We start from the raw sequence: 16,474 nt of genomic DNA, 5'->3' as shown, positions 1-16,474 counted from the left end.
TATAATTTTTCATTGTAAATTTTGAAAATTCGAAAAACTTTAATTAAAAATGTTCACTTCTATATTTTTCAAATTCATGAAATTTCTATTATAAATTGTCATAATTGCAGTATGTTTAATATTTTAAATTAAAAAAATTTTAATCCCTAAATTCGGATGATTTTTGAAGATCAAAAAAGAAATTTTCAATTCTCAATCTTTTAAATTGAAGAAATTTCGAATATAAATCGTCATAATTGCAGTATTTTAAATATTTTAAATTAAAAAAAAATTAAATCCTTAAATTTTGATGACTTTGAAGATCTCAATCATTCAAATAAAAAAATTTCAAATGTAAATTATAAAAATTACAACATTCTTAATTTTAAAACTGGAAACTTGGATAATTTTTCATATTGGAAATTTTGCGAAATAAAAAATCTTCAATTTTGAAGATGTATAAATAAAAATTCTTAAATTTTGACGATTAAAAGATCAATGTTAAATTAAATTTTAAACATTTATAAATAAATTTTGTACATTTTTACGATTTTAAAGATCGAAAGACAAATTGTCAATTCTCAATCTTTAGAATTCAAGAAATTTCAAATGTAAATCGTGGAAATTACAACATTTTTTATTTTGAAACTCATAACTTGAATAGTTTTAGATTGTAAATTTTCAAAATTAAAAAAACTTTAATTTAAAAACCTTATAAATAAAAATTCTTACATTTTTAAGATTTTAAAGATCAAAAGTCTTCTCTTCTTAATATTCCAAATTGAAGAAAATTGAAATGTAAATTATAAAAATTACAGCATTTGTTTTATTTTGTTTTAAAATGATATATATTTTTTAATTCTTATTTTTGCTTCAAAATTCATATTTTTGGTTTAAAATTAAATTATTTCAGTTGACAAATCAACTTTTTGGTTAAAAATAATATTATTCGGTTAAAAATTCATCTTTTTTGTAGATAATTCGTACCTTAGTTTGAAAATTCAACCATTTTGTAAAAAATGTGAAAATTGCGATTAAAATTATTTTTTCTATGGAAAATTCATATTTTTGTTTGAAAATTATATTTTATCAGTAGAAAATTTAAATATTTGGTTAAAAACTAGGATCTTCTATTGAAAAATCGTATTTTTAGAATTAAAAATTAACAGTTTGGTAGAAAATTTGATTATTTTTTTGTTTCTTTGAAAATTTATATTCTTGGTTAAAAGTTAAATCACTTGATAGAAATTCAACTTTTTTTGTTCAGAAATCGTATTTCTGGATCAAAAATTAGTATTTTTGAGTTGAAAATTCATCTGTCAGGGATTTTTTTAATGTCAGGGAATTTTTTTCGGGTTGAAAATTAAACTATTTTGGTATAAATTAATTTATCTAGAGGAAAATTAATTTTTTTTTGAAAATTGATACTTTCTAGTGGACAATTGAACTATTTTTGGGAAAAGTTGTCTTTTTTATTTAAAAATACAACAATTTGTTTGGAAACACAACTATTTTGTTAAGAAATTCAACCATTTGGTTGAAAATGAACTTTTTTGTTAAAAAAATTCATATTTTTTGGTTGAATTCAATTGTTTTTTTATGTTTTTAAAATTTTAATTAATATCTTTTTTTTGCAAATTTAACTACTTCATTGAAATTTTAACTACTTTGTAAAAAATTATTTGTTTTGTTTAAAGTTTTATAATTTAAATATAAAATTTATCACTTTCGTTGAAAATTCAACTATTTTGTTAATTCTTTTCCTTTTTTTTTTAAATAATGTTTTTAAACTGAAAATATAAGTATTCAATTTTTACTTGAGAATTGATCTTCTTTAGATGAAAATTCATGTATTTTGTTAAAAATTATTTTTTATTTTGACTGCTAAATCATTTTTTAACAAGAAATTTAATTATTCAATTTTTGGTTGAAAAATTATCTTTTTTCTTAAAAATTCAACATTTCAATTTTTCAACAGAAAATTTAACTATTTCCTGTTTGCTTGAAAATTTATCTTTATTGGTTGAAAAATTATCTTTTTTATTTAAAAATTCATGCATTTTTTTGAAAATTCGCCTTTCTTAGAATAAATTAATCTTCTTTGTTGAAAATTCATCTTTTTGACCGAAGATTCAAATATTTGGTTCAAATTTCATTTTTTTTTTTAAATAAAAAATTCATCATTATAATTGAAAATTCATGGATTTTGTTAAAAATTTGTCTTTTTTTGTAAATGAATTTTTAAACTGAAAATAAATCTCTTCCATTTTTGGTAGAATTTTTTATTTTTATTCTGACCAGAATTTGTCTTTTTTTATAGAAAATTAATCTTCTTCGTTGATAATTTATATTTTTCGTCGATAAATTCATATTTTAAGTCAAAAATTCAACTAATTTGTTAAAAAAAATTTTTTTGAATTATTCATTATTCTATTTAAACATTCAACTATTTTGCTGAAAACTCTTTTTTATTTTGGTAGATAATTAACTTTTTGAACTGAAAATTCAACTGAATTTCAAGTATAGAAAGATAAAATCAAAATTTCTTGTAATTATTATTCAAATTATTGGACTTCTGGGACAAATTCAAAGAAATAATTATTTTTTATTAAAACTGAAAGTTAAATTTTTAGTTGGAAAAATTAATGTTTAAGAAAAGACGATATCGAGAAAATAGTTGAATTTTTAAACAAAAGGATGAATACTAGGATGATGAATCTTCAAACAAAAAATGAATTTTTATCCTAAAAAAAAATGTCAACAACAAAAAAGAATATTCAAGCACGAAAGAAAATCGAATGTTTAACTAGAAAAAACGAATTTTCAACAAAATATTATAATTTTCAACTAAAGAAATAAAATTTCAACTTGTTATCAAATTCGTTGACTTCTGGAACGAATTCAAGAAATGGTTAATTATTTTATTAGTATTTTTTGTGTTTTAAACCTTTCTAAATAAAACATATTACATGAATCAAATTTAATTTTTTAAAAGATGATTTGTAATAATTTAAATTTTTTTAATAGCCAGGGAAATTTTTTCCAATTTTTAAGTAGACGCCCTTTTATTTAATTATCCTTTCTTGAATTTATTTTTATTTATATTAATTTTTAGAGTGAATCCACGAGCAAGAGATTTGCTGACAAAAATCAACATTTTTAAGGAACCTTTCAAAACAGATTTAGAAAATAATAATTTGTCGGAGAATTTTAACCAATTTCTGTCAGAATCAGAACAAATTGCAAAGGAAGTTCTTGCGGAAGAATTCAGAGAAGTAATTGATTTATTATGTAAATAAATTTTTATTCAATTATTAAAAATAAATAAAAATTTCTAGCTCTCTAAGAATTTTGACAAGTATTTCAAGCGATTCGTACCAATCGGCAGCGGCGAATTGAAAAAGTGTCCAGCTCACTTAGAAGCTGATGAAACATTCACCGGAATTGGTAATATTTCTAAAAAAAAAAAAAAAAAAAAACATTTAACAATTTTCGATAGTAGTATAGAGTAGGGTTCTGTTCCGAGCTAAGCGTAAATAAATTGTCATTTACCGACAGAAGATAATGGTTCGAGTCCATGCTGAGAGACCACCGGTCAGTAAGGTAGATCCGCTCATAACCGACATTAATAGGATGTTTAGTAGAAATCTACATTATCGACCGATGGTAGGACAGAGGTCTACATTTTCAGCGGTCGACATTATAGACATTTTAATTTCCTTTGTTCGATAAAGGAGAAATCTATCTTGTCTACTTTAGGTAAGATACAATTGGAATTGGAAGGGGGATTTTTTTGGGAATTTTAAACATTTTTTTGTTTCAAAAAGGAGAAATTATATGTTTTTAATTTTTTTTAATTAAAGAGAAGAGAAAAAATTAGTTTTTAACTTTTTTTATATATATTTGTTTTTAGATTGAAAATTTAACTTTTTTGTTAAAAAATAATTTTTTTTCAATTAAGAATAAATCTGTTTTGTAGACAATTCCTTCTTTTTTACTTGAAAGTTCAACAATTTAGTAGAATATTTGATTAATAGTTTTAAAATTATTACTTTTTTTTAATTCATATTTTTGGTTGAAAATTAAATATATTTTGGTAGAAAATTCAAATTTTTTGTTAAAAAATCCTATATTTTCGATTGAAAATTAATCTGTTTTGTAGATAATTCCTATTTTTCGACTTAAAAATTCAACAGTTTAGTAGAAAATTTGATTATTTGTTTTTAAATTATTACTTTTTTTTAATTCATATTTTGGTTGAAAATTAAATTTATTTTGGTAGAAAATTCAACAGTTTAGTACAAAATTTGATTATTTGTTTTAAAATTATATTTTTTTTTTTAAATTCATATTTTCGGTAGAAAATTTAATTTATTTTGGTAAAAATTTCAACTTTTTTTGTTAAAAAAACATATATTGACGATTGAAAATTAATCTGTTTTGTAAATAATTCCTCTTTATCGACTTGAAAATTCAACAGTTTAGTAGAAAATTTGATTATTTGTTTTAAAATGATTCCTTTTTTTAATTCATATTTTTTGTTGAAAATTACATTGTTTTCGTAGAAAATTCAACTTTTTTTGTTGAAAAATCATTTTTTTAAAATAAAAAATGAATCGGTTTTGCAGATAATTCCTTTTCTTTTACTTGAAAATTCAACAGCTTAGTAGAAAATTTGATGATTGGTTTTAAAATTATTACTTTTTTTCAATTCATATTTTTGGTTGAAAATTACATTTATTTTTGTAAAAAATTTAACTTTTTTATTCAAAAATCGTATATTTTCTACTGAAAATTAATCTATTTTATAGATAATTCGTCTTTTTTACTTCAAAATTTAACAGATTAGTCGAAAAATTGATTGTTTGTTTAAAAACTTTTTTTTTATTCATATTTTTGTTTCAAAATTACATTATTTTCGTAGAAAATTCAACTTTTTTTGTTGAAAAATCATTTTAAAAAAATAAAAAATGAACCGGTTTTGTAGATAATTCCTTTTCTTTTACTTGAAAATTCAACAGTTTAGTAGCAAATTTGATGATTTGTTTTAAAATGATACTTTTTTTTTAATTCATATTTTTGGTTAAAAATTAAATTTATTTTTGTGAAAAATTCAACTTTTTTGTTAAAAAATCGTATATTTTCGATTAAAAATTAATCTGTTTTGTAGATAATTCCTATTTTTCGAATTAAAAATTCAACAGTTTAGTAGAAAATTTGATTGTTTCTTTTAAAATTATTACTTTTTTTTAATTCATATTTTGGTTGAAAATTACATTATTTTCGTAGAAAATTCAACATTTTAGGAGAAAATTTGATTATTTGTTTTTAAATTATTACTTTTTTTAAATTCATATTTTTGGTTGAAAATTAAATTATTTTTATAGAAAAATAAACTTTTTTGTTAAAAAATCATAATTTTTGGGTTAAAAAATCATCTGTTTTGTAGATAATTTGTCTTTTGGACTTGAAAATTGAGGTTTTGTATAAAATTGGATCATTTTGTGTGGTAGAAAATTTGTTTCAAAATTATAATTTTGTCTGAAAATTCATGTTTTTGGTTGAAAATTAAATTATTTTAGTAGGAAACACAACTTTTTGTATTAAACAATCGAATCTTATGGTTAAAAATGCATCTGTTTTGTAGATAAACAGTCGTCTTTTTGGCTTGAAAATCCTACAATTTGGATGAAAATTGGACTATTTAGTAATCAAATTTTTTTATAAAATACATATTTTTGGTTAAAAATTAAATATTTTAGTACAATATTCAAATATTTGGTTCAAAATTAGGGCCTTCTGTTAATCGTATTTTTTGTGTGAAATTCAATCAGTTTTGTAGATAATTCGCATTTTTGGCTTAAAAATTGAACAGTTTGATATAAAATTTGATAACTTGTTTCAAAATTATATTTTTTTTTTAATTCATATTCTTGGTTGAAAATTAAATTTATTTTTATAGAAAATCCAAGTTTTTTTGTTAAGAATCTATTTTTGGATGAAAAAATTGATATGTTTTGTAGATAATTCGTCTTTTTCGCTTAAACATTTAAACAATTTTTTGTTTTTAGGATGAAAATTCAACAGTTTGCTAGAAAATTTGATTATTTGTTTTTAATTTTTCTTTTTAATTCATAATTTTTGTTGTGAATGAAATTATTTTTGGAGAAAATTCAACTTTTTTTTGTAAAAAAATCGTATTTTTGGATCTTTTTGGCTTGATGTTTCAATAGTTTGATAGAAAATTTGATTATTTGTTTAAAAATTATTCTTTTTTTTTAATCTATATTTTTTTGGAAAATTCATATTTTTTGTTGAAAATTTTATAGTTTTGGTTTGGAAATTAAATTATTTTTGTTAAGAAATCATATTTTTAGGTTAAAAATTAATGTTTTTTAAATAATTCGTTTGGCTTGAAAATTGAACTATTTTATTTAGAAGTATACATTTTTTTTTAATTTATATTTTTGTTGAAAATTAAATTATTTTGGTAGAAAATTCAACCTTTTTATTTAAAAAATCGTATTTTTTCTATTTAAAATTAATCTTTTTTGTTTCATTATTATTATTATTATTATTATTATATTATGTTAAATTTTTCTAACTTGTTTAATTTTTTTAATTTCTATTTTTGTTTGAAAATTTACATTTGCTGTAGAAAATTAAATTATTTTATTAGAAAATTCAATAGTTTAGTAGAAAATTTGATAATATTTTCTAAAATAATTTTTTTTAAATTCATACTTTTGGTTGAAAATTAAATTATTTTTGTAGAAATTCTTAATTCAATTTTTTATTAATTTATTATTAATTACATTAATTTTGTTAAAAAGCCGTATTGTTGGGTTAAAAAATCTTATTTTCGGGTTGAAAATTAATCTGTTTTATAGATAATTCGCCGTTTCAAGATGAAAATTCAACAGTTCGGTAGAAAATTTGATTATTAGTTTCAAAATTTTTTTTCAATCATATTTTTTGTTGCAAATTAAACTTTTTTGGAAGAAATTCAACATTTTTAGTTAAAAAGTCGTATTTTTGGGTTAAAAAATTCATATGCTTCATAGATAAGTAATCTTTTTGGCTTGAGGTTTCCATAGTTTGATAGAGAGTTTTATTATTTGTATACAATTTTTTTTTTGTTGAAAATTTGTATTTTTGTTTGAAAATTAATATTTTTTGTTGATAATTTTCTAGTTTTGTTTGCAAATTAAACATTTTTGTTAAAAAATGATATTTTCAGGTTAAAAATTCATCTGTTTCGTAAATAAATTGCCCTTTTGACCTAAAAATTCAACATTTTGGCAGAGAATTTGATTATTTGTTTCAATATTATTTTTTCCTTGAAAATTCATACTTTTACTTCAAAATTCATATTTTTGTTTTGAAAATTAAATTATTTTGGTAGAAAATTAAATTTTTTTTGTTAAAAAATCGTATTTTTTGGTTAAAAATCCATTTGTTTTGTTGATAATTCGTCATTTTTGCTTGAAAATTCAAAAGTTTGGTAGAAAATCTAATTACTTGTTTAATTTATATTTTTATTTGAAAAGTTGTATTTTTTGTAGAAAATTAAATTATTTTATTAGAAAATTCAACTTTTTTGTTAAAAAATCTTATTTTCGGGATAAAAACTCATCTGTTTTTTTGATAATTCCTCTTTTTCACTTGAAAATACAACAGTTTAGCAGAAAATTTATTTTAAAATAATTTTCTTGTAAATTCATACTTTTGGTTAAAAATTAAATTATTTATGTAGAAATTATTAATTAAATTTTTTTATTAATTATTAATTAAATTATTTTGGTTAAAAAATCACATTTTTTGGTTAAAATTAATGTTTTGTAGATAATTTGTTTGGCTTGAAAATTGAACTATTTGATTTAGAACTATAATTTTTTTGAAAATTAAATTATTTTGGTAGAAAATTCAACTTTTTCTGTTAACAATTGTATTTTTGGGTTAAAAATCCATCAGTTTTGTAGATAATTCGTTTTTTGGCATTACAACTCAATAATTTGGTGGAAAATTTGACTATTTGTTTCAAAATTATATATATATTTTTTTTGTTAAAAATTAAATTATTTTGGTGAAAAATTAAACTTTTTTGTTAAAAAATCGTATTTTCGGGTTAAAAATCTATCTGTTTTGTAGATAATTCATCCTTTTTGCTTGAAAATTCAACAGTTTGATGATAATGAAAATTTCTATCTTATCATCAGTCGATAAAGTAAGTTCCTGCCCTATCAGCTGTGAACAATATAGGTACCTATTTGAAAAATTATATTCTGTCGATAAATTATCATTCGATGGTTTACTATCAATTAACGCGGAACAGAACCGTGTCCCAGAAATGTTATAGGTATACTACTTTGGGTATTAAAATTTAAATTATCTTTAAAAAGCGTAAATCATTTTTTTTTACATAGACGTGACTGTTTCCTTTTCTGGACAAGAGAAGAAAAATCTGAAATCCTTATCAGGAGGAGAAAAAAGCATTGTCTCTCTGGCATTAATTTTTGCTAATTCGATAAAAAATCCTCCACCCTTTTACATTTTTGATGAAGTCGATGCAGCGCTTTCGGAAACGAATGTAAAAATTCTTGCTGGAATCATCAACGAAATCAAGTGGCAGACTCAAATTTTCACTTCAACTTTCAAGTAAGAACTTGACATTTTTCGAAAATTAAACAGCGACATTTCAATTTTCTTATTTTTTTTTTTTTAGTCCCAGAATGATGCAACAAGGTGACAATCTGTACAAAGCCATTATGAAAAATAATGTTTCCCATATTCGACGCGTCGATTCAGTTGGACATCTTCTGGCATAAATATTAATTTAAATAATACTATAAGTCAGTATTTACAAATAATTTAGATATATTTTTTTTTTTCTTAAAAATAATCATTGTGAGTATCTTTTTTTAATTAGATTAAATAAAAAAGGAAAATGTTGTATGATATATAACCGACTTTATTTCGTCATTTTAGCATTTATCCTTACAATTCGATAAAAATGTTACGGATAAAAACCTCACAATTCGAGGGATTTCTATCTTATAATTAAAAAAAACAATTAAAACAATATTTTCTTAATTTTAACAAAATAAAAATGTTAAAAATTTAAAAAATCCCTCTTCCAATTCAGAAAAAAAAGTAAACCCCAAAGTTTTCACCGACAAATAATACAAATTGTGAGTATAAATAATTTCCCTCTTCCAATTTAACAAAAATGTTAAAATGAATCTAGTTTAAAAAAATTTGAAATAATAGAAATAATAAAATAGAAATGTGGAATTTTCTACCAAAATAGTTTAACTTTTAACCAAAAATATGAATTTTCATACAACAAAATAATAATTTTAAAGCAAATGGTCAAAATTTTAACCAATTTGTTAAATCTTCAAGCCAAAAAGAAGAATCTTCTACGAAACAGACGTATTTTCAACCCAAAAATACAATTTTTTAATTAAAAAAGCTAAATTTTCATGCAAAAATATGAATATTTAAAAAAATTACAATTTTCTACTAAAATAATTTAATTTTTAACCCAAAATAGGAATTTAAAAAAAAAAACAATCATTTTAAACCAAATAATCGATTTTTCTATTAAATTTGTAACACAAAATACGATTTTTGAACAAAAAAGTTGAATTTTCGACCAAAACTATATCATTTTCAACCAAAAATATGAATTTTTAACTAAAAATTTGAATTAATAAAAGATAAGAATAATTTTAAACAATATAATTCAATTTTTTATAAAATTTTCAAGTCAACAAGAGGAACTATCCACAAAACAGATTGATTTTCAACCCAAAAATAGGGGGTGTCAACAAGAAAGTTCAATTTTCTACCAAATAATTTAATTTTTAATCAAAAAAATGCATTAAAAAAAAAACTTGGAACCATATAGTCAAATTTTCTAACAATTTTTTGAATTTTCCATCCTAAAAGAGGAATCTTCTAAAAAACAGATGAATTTTCTACCAAAAAGTACGATTTTTTAACAAAAAAAGTCAAATTTTTATCCAAATAGTTTAATATTCTGCATTTTATTGTTAATTTTTAACAAAAAATATGAATTTTCAGAACAAAAAAATATTTTCCAACCAAATAGTCAAATTTTCTAACAAATTGTTGATTTTTTAACAAAGGAATATGATTTATTAATTAAAAAAGTTGAATTCTCAACCAAATATATGAAAATATTTTTAAAAAATAATAATTTTGAACCAAACAGTCAAATTTTCTATCAAAATAAATTAATTTTTATCAAAAATATGAATTAGTAAGAAATAAGAATTATTTTAAACCAAATAATCCGATTTTTTCATAAAATTTTCAACCAAAACTGTATATAGTCTAGTTTTCTAACAAATATTGAAATTTTCCAACCAAAAAGACGAGTCGTGTACAAAACAGATGAATTTTCTACCAAAATAATTTTAATTTTTGACAAAAAAATATGAATTTTCAGAACAAAAAATAATTTCCAACCAAATAGTCAAATTTCCTAATAAATTATTGATTTTTTGACCAAGGAATACGATTTATTAATTAAAAAAGTTGAAGTTTCTACCAAATATAAGAAAATATTTTTAAAAAATAATAATTTTTAACCAAAAAGTCAAATTTTCTATCAAAATAAATTAATTTTTACCAAAAATATGAATTAGTAAGAAATAAGAATTATTTTAAACCAAATAATCCAATTTTTTTATAAAGTATTCAAATTTTCAACACAAAATACGATTTTTTAACAAACAAAAGTCAAATCTCCAACCAAAACTCTAAAATTTCAACCAAAACTGTAAAATTTTCAACAAAAATGATGAATTTTCATCAAAAAGATGAATATTTAACCAAAAATATGAATTAAAAGAAAATAAAAAGAATTTTAAGACGAATAATCCAATTTTTTTTATAAAATTGACGAATTTTCAAATCAAAAAGAGAAAAACTATTTAAACAATATTGCCAATTGGACCAAGTCCAATTTTCTGATAAATTTTCGAATTTTTCAGCCAATAATTTTCACCTAAATAGTGCAATTTTCTATCAAATTGTTGATTTTTTAAACAAAAAATACGATTTTTCAACAAAAAAGTTAACTGTCTACGAAACAGTAAAATTTTCAAATAAATATTCTAATTTTTCACCATATAGTTAAATTTTCAATAAAATACCAACCAAAAAAGATGAAAATTCTAATAAAAGAGATAAATTTTAAATCCAAGAAGGCAAATTTTCCGAAACAGATATTAATTGTCAAAAAAATAGTTGTATCTTCAACTAAAATAGATAAATTTACATTTTATAACCAAAAACAGAAAATTTTAGTTTTCAGTAAAAAACAATAACCTTTTCTCCTTTCAAGATAATAAAAATGTCAAAAACCAAGAAAATCGCATTTTCAATTTTCAAAAAAAATAAAGAAAATCCAAAGATTTTTTTTTACCAACTTCATAAGAGTATTAAAAATGAAAAGTGACTTTTACAATTAAGGAAAAATTAAAAACATAATTTTTCTTCAGAAAAAAATTTTCTGTCACACCACCGTAATAAAAAATCTCACTTTAAAAAATTAGAAAATAAAAATTACCAGGATTTTCAACAAAACGAAATAAATGTATTAAAAATAAATCATTCCCCACTTCCGATTCCACACAAATGTTAAAATGAAAAACGTCCCTCTTGTAATTAAGAAAAAAATTTAACGAAATTTCCTTTTTCTCAATTAAAAAAAAATGTTAATAACTTGAACTTTTCGTCCTTTTTTAATAATGAAAAAAATTGAAAACAAATATTTTCTCTTTTTTGGAATAATAAAAATGTTAAAAACAGAAGAAAAAAATCCTTTTCCGATTCAGAGAAACAATTAAAAACGAAAGTATTCTCCGTTAAAACAATAAAAATGTTTAAAAAAAAAAAGAAAAATCGTGCTTCCAATTCAGAAAAAATTAAAAACCAAACTTTTTTCCTTATCAATTCAATAACAAATTTTTAAACCATATTGTCACTTTTTTTAATTTAAAAAAATTGGAAACTAACATTTTCTCCTTTTTAAAACAATAAAAATATAAAAAACCGAAAAAAAACCCTCTTCCAATTCAGAACAGAAATCGAAGACCAAAATTTTCTTTCTTATCAAGTCATTAAAAATTTTTTTAATGAAGAATGCGCTCTTAATCCAGTCCAAATATATAAAAATTTTAGAAATAAGTAATTCCCCGCTTCCAAATCAAACAAAAAGTTAAAATAAAAAATCCTTTTTGCAATTAAAAAAAATTCTCTCTTTCAATTCAGATAAATTTTCAATACCAAAAATATAAATTAAAAAAAAAATTTAATTTTCTATCAAATTGTTAAATTTTCAAGCCAAAAATAACAATGATCCACAAAAATATGAATTGTTAACCCCAAAAATGATTGTTTAACAAAAAAGATGAATTTTCTAGGAAAATAAATTAACTTTCAACCAAAAATATTAATTGAAAAAAACAAAACAATTTTCAACCAAATAGTCAAATTTTCTACCAAATTCTTGAATTTTCAAACCAAAATAAGATTTTTCAACGAAAATATTCCATTTTTTAATCAAATACTTGAATTTTCTTCCAAAATAATTAAATTTTTAACCAAAAATGTAAATTAAATATATATATTTTTAGCCAAATAGGCCAACTTTCTACCAAATTGTTGTGTTTTTAAGGGAAAAAAATTAAAAACTGAAATTTCCTTCTTTCCAACTAAAAAAAAAATGTTAAAAATTTAGCATGTTGCCCTTTTTTAATAAAAAAATTTTTTTAAATATATTATTTTTTTCAGATCAATAAAAATGTTAAAATAAAAAATCCAATTAACAACCGAATAAAAAAAAAGAAAATATGACTTACAGTTTTGAAAAAAAAATAACCAGAAATTTCTTCGTGTACAAATTAATAAGTAGGTTAAAAATCAATAAATCCCGCTTCCAATTCTAAAAAAATGTTCAAATAAATAAATTCCCTCGAATAAAAAAATCCCTTTTTCAATTAAGAAAAAAAAAAGTTTAAAAAAAATTTTCTTTCTTAAGACCTGAATAAAAATGTTAAAAATAAAAAATGTAACTTAAAATTTGGAAAAAAAATAACAGAAACTTTCTTTCTGTACAAATCAATAAATATTTTAGAAATCAATAATTCCCCGCTGCCAATTTCACAAAAATATTAAAATAAAAGTTCCCTTTTGCAGTTAAGGAAAAGAATTAAAAACGGAAATTTCCTTCATTCCAACTAAAAAAAAAAATGTTAAAAACTTAAAATTTTGTCCTTTTTTAATCAAGAAAAAATTGAAACACAAATATTTTTTCTTTTTTATACCTATAAAAATGTAAGAAACAGAAAAAAATCTTTTTCCAATTCAGAGAAAAAGTTAAAAGGAAAAATAAATAAAACCCCGCTTCCAATTCCATAAAAATGTTAAAATAAAAAAATTTCCTCGAATAAAAAAAATTTCTCTTCCAATTAAGAAAAAAATGTTAAAAATAAAAAATGTGACTTACAGTTTAGAAAAAAATAAATAAATAACCAAAACTTTCTGCCTGTGCAAATTAATAAATATGTTAGAAATAAATAAATCCCCGCTTCCAATTCCACAAAAATGTTGAAATCAAAAAACTCCCTTTTGCGATTGAGAAAACAAAAAGTTTCTTTCTTTTCACCGTAATACAAATGTTAAAAATAAAAAATGTGACTTAGAATATAGAAAAAAATTAACCAACATTTTCATCGTGTCGAAATTGATAAAAAAAATTCCCCGTTTCCAACTTCACACCAATTTTAAAATAAACAAAAAAATTACTTTTGAAATTTAGAAAAAAAATTTCTCTTTGAATTCGAAAAATTTTGAAATAAGGTGATTTTTTATAAAAATAATAGAAAATGTAGATTTTTATGATATATAGGTAACATACTTTATTTCGCAACTTTCTCTTTTATCCCATACCAAAAGATACACCACTTCTGCTTGATAAACTTCTTAAAACTATTAATTTTAATTTACAAATAAGTACAATCAAAATTTATATCATTTGTACAACAAGACATCTCACACAATATTTATAATCATCATTTTTATCAATAACTCTCTCTCTCTCTCTCTCTCTTAACAAGCAACCAATTTTTCTTTTTTTTTTTCTTCGAGAGCACATATTATTTTCGTACATATATCTCCACATTTACAAAACAACCAGACAAAAGTTTCGATGTACATTCTTCATATTTACAATATTGCTTTGATTCAATTTAGAAATTTTTCTCTTTGTTTTTTTTTTGCCTAGAAAAAAAAAAAAACTTTGGAATGTTCATCACTTCTCTGAAGAAGAAAATATCCACAAAAAATAGTTTTTCCTCGCTTCTCAATTAGTAAAGATCAATTTAAATTACAAAACCCTTTGGAAAAAAGAAAAGAGTATTAATTAATCAATTAATTAGTTACTTAATTAAAACTAATAATTAACGACTCTTCAAGAGCTCAAATATGTACAAACTCTCCTAAAATTATTTACAAATCTGTACATCCGCAAAAAAAAAAATGAAATCGAAAGACTCTGTTTTGTTCAAATTTAGTGTTAATTTAACGTTATAATTCGTCGATATGTCTTTCCTTTCTCTCAAATTCCTCCTGATATTCAAATTCGGCCTCGAAAGCACCATTCGAATTTTCCGATTTCGGGGTATTTTCCGAATCTTCCGCTTCCCAGACGGCCCAAACCGGCTTTTTCAAATCCTCCAAATCCAGAGTAGTCTCCTTCGTCCCTTCCTCCTCACTTTCCCTCCTCTTTCTCGAATTCTCTTTCTCGAAATCCTTCAAAAGCTCGAGAACTTTCTCCAGTGCCTTCGAATTCTCCGTCAACTCTTTCTCCTGAACCTCCTTCCCCGGATGGACCGCCTTCTCTATTTCCGAGAAAACCATCTGCTCGAAATCCGACAAATTCTGCGTTTCCGTTTTACACTCTTCCTTCTCGTCCGACGACTTCTCCTTCGAGTCGAATTTAAAGATCCGATCGAGCAGTTCAAAGTGCTGATTCACCGCTTTCTCATTGCCCTTCACGACATCCTGCATCAGTTTCTTGAACAAAGAGTCGTCCCTCACCTGGAGACTTCCGGCCTCGAGGGATCGAAAGAGTCGGTCCATTTCCTCCTTCTTCGACCTCAACTTCTCGAGTTGGTGCTTGAAATGATTGTTGGCGGACTTGAGGGAGAAGAGTTTGGCCGCACTGAGTCCCATCAGTTCGTCGATTGTCGCCGTTTTCTCGGGCGTGAGCTCGCTCAGCTCCTTCAGAAACCAGAGAACTTTCACGAGCAGACTCGAATTGTTGATGGCCTCAATTTTCATTCCACGCTCGAGCATCATCGTCTCGAATTGGCTCTTGAGGAAGGTGACTTTCACCTGAACGCCGCTGCTTTGTCGACCCGGGGCGTAGATTTCGTTCACGAAGAGCTGCTTCAAGTTTTTCCACTGTCTCTCCAGAAAAGACTTGCTCTCGGAGATTTTTGTCGGGGTGAAAGGCACCCCGGGTTTCGCTGTGATCCGGATTTCGCTCTGGGGCGTACCTTTTGCGAGAATTGCTTGCAGGTGGCCAAACTCGCCGAGGGGAGTCTCCACGTCGAGGAGGTCCAGATTCTCGTCAACCGGCGGACTTCTTGACAGGACATTCTGTGCGGAAAAGAAAAGAAAAACTGTCGATTCGCATCGATTTTTAGTTGGGAAAACGAGGGTGGCCGCGAAACTTCACTCTCAAAATAACTACATTTTTCATTATTTCTTACTAATAAATATTTCAGAAGAGAAATTCGCTTAAAAAAAAAAAAGATGACGTTAATAAAATAGGTCGATTATCATCAAAATAATTATGATTTTAACAAAATAGTTGAAATTTTTAAATAGAAAGATGTATTTTTAACTAGGTAGATAAATTTTCAACTAAATAATATCAGTTTTCCAAAAAATATTGAATACGTTAATTTTCAGTTGAAAAAAGATTAATTTTCAACAGAATATTTCAATTTTTAACCAAAAATATGAATATGCAACTACGAAATTTAACTTTAAACCAAATAGTCCAATTTTCTACGAACAGTTCATTTTTTAACGAAAAAATATGTTTTTTTAACAAAAAATTTAATTGTTTATCAAATAGTTCAATTTTTAACAAAAAATATGAATTTGCAACTACGAAATTTAACTTTCAACCAAATAGTCAAATTTTCTACCGAATTGTTCATTTTTGAACGATAAAAATATGTTTTTTTTTTTAACAGAAAAGTTAATTGTTTACCAAATAGTTCAATTTTTAACAAAAAATATGAATTTGCAACTACGAAATTTAAGTTTCAACCAAATAGTCAATTTTTCTACCAAATTATTCATTTTTAAACGAAAAAAATATGTTTAAAAAAAAAGTTAAATGTCTACCAAATAATTCAATTTTTAACACAATACTAGAAATTCC

At 22.9% G+C, this 16,474-nt stretch overlaps 2 protein-coding genes across 3 annotated transcripts in view; one reads left to right on the top strand and one right to left on the bottom strand.

The window, feature by feature from the left end:
- The window catches only part of LOC117177395 (structural maintenance of chromosomes protein 3-like), a 74,254-nt gene extending 65,437 nt beyond the window's left edge, over positions 1–8,817 (top strand). Inside the window, exons 16-19 of the mRNA XM_033368053.1 lie at positions 3,095–3,254; positions 3,318–3,426; positions 8,406–8,637; positions 8,705–8,817. Coding sequence (XP_033223944.1) covers positions 3,095–3,254; positions 3,318–3,426; positions 8,406–8,637; positions 8,705–8,807 — 604 coding nt within the window. The 3' untranslated portion in view covers positions 8,808–8,817. The remainder of the gene's footprint in view (positions 1–3,094; positions 3,255–3,317; positions 3,427–8,405; positions 8,638–8,704) is intronic.
- A 5,322-nt stretch (positions 8,818–14,139) lies between these two features.
- LOC117174470 (ER degradation-enhancing alpha-mannosidase-like protein 3) overlaps positions 14,140–16,474 on the bottom strand; it is a 73,926-nt gene continuing 71,591 nt past the window's right edge. For both annotated transcript variants that reach the window (XM_033363663.1, XM_033363747.1), the window contains exon 15: positions 14,140–15,678. In XM_033363663.1, the coding sequence (XP_033219554.1) occupies positions 14,602–15,678 (1,077 nt within the window). In that variant the 3' untranslated portion in view covers positions 14,140–14,601. The remainder of the gene's footprint in view (positions 15,679–16,474) is intronic.

The sequence above is a fragment of the Belonocnema kinseyi genome, chromosome 1 (genome assembly GCF_010883055.1).
Source record: "Belonocnema kinseyi isolate 2016_QV_RU_SX_M_011 chromosome 1, B_treatae_v1, whole genome shotgun sequence".
In the NCBI taxonomy this organism is placed as follows: Eukaryota; Metazoa; Arthropoda; class Insecta; order Hymenoptera; family Cynipidae; genus Belonocnema; species Belonocnema kinseyi.
The sequence above is the reverse complement of the archived record's forward strand: the minus strand, read 5'-3'. Positions and strand labels throughout refer to the sequence as shown.